This window comes from Triticum dicoccoides, chromosome 4A (assembly GCF_002162155.2).
Source record: "Triticum dicoccoides isolate Atlit2015 ecotype Zavitan chromosome 4A, WEW_v2.0, whole genome shotgun sequence".
Classification (NCBI taxonomy): domain Eukaryota; kingdom Viridiplantae; phylum Streptophyta; class Magnoliopsida; order Poales; family Poaceae; genus Triticum; species Triticum dicoccoides.
The window spans coordinates 359717342-359724572 of record NC_041386.1 but is presented as its reverse complement, the minus strand read 5'-3'; the positions used below and the strand labels follow the sequence as shown (position 1 = coordinate 359724572).

The 7231-nt window shown below is 40.1% G+C and overlaps 1 protein-coding gene across 27 annotated transcripts; it reads right to left on the bottom strand.

Annotated features, from left to right (window-relative positions):
* Nucleotides 1-299: 299 nt before the first annotated feature.
* On the bottom strand, nt 300-6647 carry LOC119285919. 27 transcript variants are annotated; one of them, XR_005140005.1, is made up of 7 exons: nt 6275-6647; nt 6075-6199; nt 4840-5132; nt 4290-4340; nt 2345-3808; nt 2119-2187; nt 300-1072 (listed from the first exon to the last, which is right to left on the bottom strand). XR_005140005.1 is itself a non-coding variant. In XM_037565248.1 (6 exons), exons 1-6 carry the CDS (start codon nt 6275-6277, stop codon nt 3804-3806), a joined length of 279 nt encoding a protein of 92 aa, XP_037421145.1. In that variant the 5' UTR covers nt 6278-6647; the 3' UTR covers nt 300-3803. The 27 variants fall into 27 exon arrangements, 3 of the variants coding, with proteins under 3 accessions (XP_037421145.1, XP_037421146.1, XP_037421144.1); XR_005140004.1 differs by having other exon boundaries at nt 300-2187; nt 2345-2416; nt 2842-3808; XR_005140000.1 differs by having other exon boundaries at nt 300-2749; nt 2842-2899; nt 3106-3808.
* Between the last annotated feature and the right edge of the window lie 584 nt (nt 6648-7231).

The following is a 7231-nucleotide window of genomic DNA, read 5'->3' as shown; positions in this document are numbered from 1 at the left end:
ATATATATATATATATATATATATATATATATATATATATATATATATATATATATATATATATATATACTTTCAAAAGCACAACAAAGAATTTCGCTCCTTTATATGTACTAATTGACCCATTGCGCCAAATGGCACAAAGACCCGCTAAAGCCATGTCGTCGACGAAAATAGTTTCATTTTGCAAGGACATATTCGATACTCGTAATAGAAAGCTCATGTGTTAAACCATGCTATTTTTAAAATGTCTATCAAAAATATCATCCAGTAAACCCATGAGCCAATGTAAGCAGGTAATCTAATCTATGAGATTGTAATAGTGGAAAGACCATTATCAATATTTTTATCATTCTTATAACTGTAAACAAGGAGACCACTACCATCTGAATTCATACATGCACCTGCCACAAAACCAGTATATTGCACAAACAACACTCGCAAATTGTCATAGGCTTTCTGTAACAATGTAACCACTGTAATTTCTTCAGCGATGACAAGAGCTGGTACAATGATGGTTGCTTGCTTGGATCGCTGCACCAAAGATCGTTGAGGTCATAGTTAGTGAGGCAAGTAGCAGAAAAGAAGAGAAAATAAAAATTGAGAACAACAGCATATTATTTGAGAAACGATCTGTCATCTTACTTGTCTCGACATGAAAATATTATGCTAGCCACTAGTGGAATGACCTCTTTGGGAATACCTAGTTGTTTGTTCTGGAACCCAACTGCTCCAAAAACTTGCATTGGATTCAGCCCGCTTGAAAGTACAGCCAACGTTGCTAATTCCTATAGGATTACTCACATAGGGGTAGAAGCTCTTTCTCTAACATGCAAGCAGAACAAACATAGGACTATATGTATAATAAGTTTCTATAACATAAGCAGCTTGTTGTGTTACCACCTAGACAAAGCACCTGAGTGGACAGATCAAAACGGTGGATAGGGCCCACATCTAGCACACGCTTTTCACATATCATTTGAATTTTGGTGGATCCTGGATGAACGGCTTCTTGGACACTAAATTCGGGTGGACTCCTAGATCTCGAGTATAGATATTAATCCAGGAAATTGTCCTATGGAAAATACAAAAATATAAGAACCATGAGCTGAAGGCATGCTTGTAATTAGAACAACAACCTATATGTAATCCGCCAGGGAGAATGATACTGCAAAAAAGGTTAAATCTCTTATACTGAAAACCGTGCAAAGGAGTGCCCCACTATAATAATGTAAATTTCCCGGGATGTATATTTAATAGCTAAATTTTGTTCAAATATCTGGGAATATTAATCATAAAGCCGAAGAATGCATGAAACAGCAGACCAAATATATCTACCATAAGACACCGAAAAATATATCAATCTATTTTGTCAACAAAATTGACAACCACAATAACCATGATAATCCTGCACAAAGGATGGTATACACCAGAATACTTTCACTCATAAATTCTATCTAAAAGCTAAGGTTTATTCTTTGATGCAAATATACTATCAACTCATAAAGCTGAGATACCCTTTCGGACCAGATCACCTAAGTTGGCACTAATATCAACTTTTACTTTGCAATAATAAGAAGATCTTCATACTTTCCTCTGTCCCAAATCTAATAGGTTTACAACCCTGATATATGACATTGGCTACTGTCATGTTGCATTTCAAAAGAACAAGGGAAAAAGGCACAACAACCACATGTAGGGCTGCTCCAAGAAACTCACATGCTTAGTTTTCATCTTGATGTTGTAGGGTAGCAGAGACTCCATAGAAACAAACACATCAAAGCAAAGCGAAAAGAAAAAAATGGATACATAGCAAGCAATGATAATGAAAGATATTTTCAGTTACCACTGACCACCAGAAGTAACACTATCGGCTCCATAAAAATGGCTTGGTAATTGATCGTTGAAAGGCAGAAGAACTGAATATATAAGAATAAGCCATGAGGCACACTTCTCACAAAAAAAGAGATGGCCACTGTGAAGAAGCACGAGCCTAGTATGTCTCTAATAACAGAGATGCTCCTGTTCAATATAACTAAACTATTCCGTGAGCAAAAGATAAACATGCATGTAGCTTGAATTCAAAGAATACACATGTAGCTGGAAAGAAAGGAAGCAAACCTCGAGCAGCAAAACAGAGTTACAACAAAACAGAAGATCAACATGCAGCAACATAGGAGATCGCATAACCTGATAAATAAACATAAATGAAGTAGTCAGAGCAGGCAAAGAAAAATTCATGCCCCAAGGCATTAAAACATTTTACAGTTCAGTTTGCAACTTCAAAGTTGACACCATGGCGGCGCACAACTATAGAGTAAAAGACCAGCATGCTATGCATGTATACCATGTTTCACTTTGAAAATAAAGCTGGATTGCAACTGAATATCTCTCCTTGTATTTCCTATATTCCACCCACCTAAATTAAACCAGCAAGTTAGCATGTCATTATTTACAAAGAAACACCAAAATAACCTAATCAACCATATCCCTTCTTTAATATTTCCTTTCTTTTTTGTAATTCTAATTCTTCAACATGGCACAAGGATTTACCCTATTTAATCTCACACTAAGATCTACACTTAGTGTGTGGCATATATGTTAATACCCCCGACCTAAGATCTGAGAAGAGCAAGAACAACAAAACTGAGAAATTTCCCTTGGTTATTTTAAGTTTTCGTCGAACTGGCAAAATCATTTGTAGGCAACTCAAGTTATACGCCGCGTGCAAGAAGTGAACTTCCTCAGAAACCTCACAAATATACGACAAGTTAGGTAAGTAACAATATATTGAGGATGAAAAAAATGCTTATCGATACATGAGTTGAGAAACCAATCAAATACCTTCAGATTCAATGATGCAATTATCCTAGAAAGATCTTAAGCCTGGAGAACCCTTCAACTGAACAAAAAACAACAAGTCAACATATCAACAACGACACAAGAGACAGCTTGTTAGCAAATCCAGCAGTAAACAAAAAACACGCTACTAATTCTTAATATCATTAACCTGTAAGATTTGTACACGTAAAGTCATGTTAGTGATTCTTACACCAAATCAGTATACCAACGCCATAGTACTACACCGTCTAATTACTATATGATTACCAGACTGAAGAAAAACGTTGCAGCCCCCTTCCGCCACTTTGCGGATGTGACCTCATGTTCCCTCCGCTTCAGATCAGGAACTTGAGGGAGGAAGAACGGACAGAGGACGATGGTTATTTCCACTCTTGTTTCAATGTGATCAGGAAGCAAATGCAATCCACTTTTAGAAAACCAAACTATATATACCTAAAGGATCAGTGTTCTAAAAATGTGAGTTACACTTCCCGCTTCCATGATCCATAATAAAATAAGAGACTTAGGAAAGGGGCTAGCCTACACAAATAGCCCAGAAAGAGCAAGCAAAACTTGGAGAGTGGAGGGAGAGCTCACCTAGACCCAAGAATCTGTAGGTGGCCAAGCCATATGTGATAGGAAGCACAGAGGATCCGAAACTCATTAGGCAATACATTCCTCTCCTACATTCCATGGCCATGCTGGCCATTCTCGAACCAAAGGTCCACAATGTTGCACCCAGTATCAGCACAATAGTAAGGCAAATGCATGACTTCGGTACCTAATCCCAGAGCAGCAAAAATAAAATGGTAGTAAGGCAAAGACATGTAAAGATGAAAAGGTTACATGAACTGGACATGCCAAAATTGACCAGCTCATCTTCGAGTTCCTCCAGCAATGCTACTTCCCTGTTCGAGGAGCTCTCTGTATCAGCCACTCGCCTGCTCATCTTCATGATGCTTGCCTCAGTCTGTAAATCCATAAAATTTAATTTAAGCCAGATAAGTATTTTATCAGTAACTCTCGCTCTCTGGAACAAATGTGGACCAACTAAACTGAATATTCTACTCCCTCCGTTCCCAAACATTTTTCTTTCTAGAGATTTCAACAAGTGACTAAATACGAAGCAAAATGAGTGAATCTACACTCTAAAATATGTCTACATACATCCATATGTTGTAGTCTATTTGAAATGTTTAGAAATACAAATATTTAGGAACGGAGGGAGTACATCAGACCAAAATCTTGACTAACTAAAAACTGACATAAGCAATCAACCTGTGAACACTCGCTCTATGGGACAAATGCAGACCAAACTGAACAGAATATTCTACACGAGAATAGAATCCAGACTAATTAATAACGGCATAAGAACTGGACCTGTGAACACTCGCTCTCTGGGATAAATGTAGACCAAACTAAACCGAAGAAACATATAACTTTGTTTTTACCTTCATAATAGGCAGCATGACCAGAATCACATCCCGTGAGAGGCCATAAACCTAGAAATTGCATCAGTTAGAAAGACTGCATAGATGTGGCACATGTGCAAATATTTGTCCAATTACAAAATAAGAAAGGGATATTACCAGCACATTTTGTTATACTGCTTGGTTATGTTCAAATGGTACACACAATCGTAATGGTAGATGAAGAAACGCAATGCAAGATCTTTCAGTCCCCTCTTTTTATCCCTCTCTGAATCCATGTCCCTTCTTTTTCATCCCTCTCTCTGAATATAGATCCTAGCAATGATCATGCTTCCAGTCCCCTCTTTTTCATCCCTCTCTCTCAAACACACATGACACATTGCAGCAAACATAACACATCAACTACTGTAATTGAAAACTGAAGTTGTGACTCTCTATTATCCAATTTCAGTAACCATAAACTCTATGCCTAGCAGCAAAGATCTCATAAATGCACATACACATGATCACAAATTGTATCATCTAAATGCAAGAACAAAGTGGAGGAAAGAGAGGGGATGTAGAGGCAAACCTGAACTTCCTCGAGCTCCTTGCTCCTGCTGCTCTAGTCGGAGACCCTCCCTCAACCACCGACCACATCCGCAACTGCTGCTGAAATGTAATGAAGGCCTCCCATGAAAGGAAATTAATATCTATATATGAGAAATCAGATGAGAATATGCGGAGTAACCAATAGGCATTTTTAGCATCGCTATGATACTGGATAATGTTGGCCTCTGGTAGCACGATGCATTACAAGCATATGTCGAGACACAAAGGTAAGTAGTAGATAAATTATACCCCAGTGCAGACTGTGCGTTCTTCCTGAATGGAACACAGAAAACCTGGATTAGAATTTTCAGAAGTTCTCTAAAACTACCTATCGTCAATGAGTAAAGTATCCTATGGCTAGTACCTATGTACGTAACAAATTCACGTCTCCATTGTCCAGAATTCAACAGCCATCCGAATATAAACAAACTTGACAAGCATTGTACTGCCCCTTCTTACATAGACCATGCAAACTAACAAGGACGTCCCTTCAACCACATATAACCCAAACATAAAGCAAAGAATATTAAACTGTGACTTCAACTATAGATAACACAAGCACCGTTGTGTTGTCTAGCATAAACAACATGGAGCCTATAGCAGCAGCGTACGATCTGTGATTTACATTTATACTCAATACTGTTAGCAAAACAAACCACCTTTCGTTTATTGAATCATGATTTTCTCACCATGAATCATACTAAATTACATATACATGATTTTCAGTCATGGTTGGTTTCTATGCCTAAAATAGGTATGCAAATTGGTGCATGGCAACAAATAGTAGCAAGTATCGCTCACGGATAACAATCTACTCAAACTGAATTGAAACCGGATAAATAATGCAACCAGACAACCAGGTATAAAACTGGCACATATGTGTACAGACAACTATTTCATTGGCCTTTCCTCGAATTTGTACCTATTCATCCGTGCTTATGTTTAAAGATCGAGTATCCATGCGTTGTAACATCAAGAAATTGCACATGTATCTTTCTCTCCACTCTTTTCACAAAATTGGTTGCTTTAAACATAAAAATTGTTGGCAATACATATATGATTATATTTTTTCCAAATAATTAACTCACATGTCAGCATACATATCTAGGCACTCATTATTTATCCAAGAATTTGGTGGCATGGATCCACTCTAGAAACAAAGAGATACATGGTAGGAGAAAAACGTGAAGAGAAAAAACACGGGACAACACATACCTTGCCTCCTCCCTGGCACGGTTCCCTGTCGCCAGCCTCCTCCCCCTCCTGCGCAGCTCAACCCCATCGCGACCAGAGCGTTGGCCCGTGATCCAACCACCGGATGGCCAGTGAAGCTAATTGTGCTAAGGGAGAGAGACCATCAATGAAGGTTTGAAGAGGAAAAACTAAGAGAATAGATATGGGGAGAGGGATCTCACCATCTCCAGCTTCCCCGGTCTCGAGCACCTCCATCCGGTCTCTCATTTTTCTGACCTTCCCCGTCTTGGCCTCTAGCTCGAGCTCCGACCCACCAACGCCAGATTCGACCCAGAAGCACCAACGGTGGTTGAGGGGAGTAGCAGGCAGCGGCGGTGATGAGCGAGGATGAGGGAGGGGCTGTGGGGAACGAAGTGTGCGCAACACCCCGGCAGCGGCATGGCGCCACGAACAGCGGCTTCCTCCTGGCGACGTGGTTGTAGGGGAGAGAGGAGGGGAGGCAGAACGGCGGCGGCCGCTAACGAGGATGTATGAGGGAGGAGCACGAGGTGTGGGGCTTGGTGAGGCTAGGATTTGTCCGGTGGGGACTGGGGCTTGGGGAGACGGGGGATTGGGTGCGGAGCGCGTGGTGGGGATTGGAAAAAACGCCCTGCACGCGGAAACAGGCGACCCAGCCAACCAGCGTGCCGCGCGAGCCCCCTGATCGTTGGACAATGAAAACTACCGCCGGGTGACAATTAGTTTTAACCGTCGTGAAGATCTGATGACTCAGACGCGCTGGAATGCAGATCCGACGGCCAACAAAGCTCCAAATTGGGGGAGCCTTGTGAGAGTGGCTAGCCTCATTATAGTTTTACTAGTATAACGCCCGTGCGTTGCCACGAGCTCTTTAAAATTTATAATCAGTATCTTTCATTTATTATCCCCTCATATTGAGTGATTATGGGGTGCTCTAATTAGAAACACAACAATCAAATATTAGGAAATTTCACCGAACGAACAACAACGAATAATACGATATCTATCAAACAAATAAAATGAGGTCATATTTTTGGTCCGTCATGCACTTCTGTTGAAAAGTGCCTATCCCTTTTAGAATCAACCCACTGTTTGCTCGCACGCAAAAAAATACATCTCTAAAGTGGGGAACCGATCGGTGCCAAAAAGAACTCAAACTC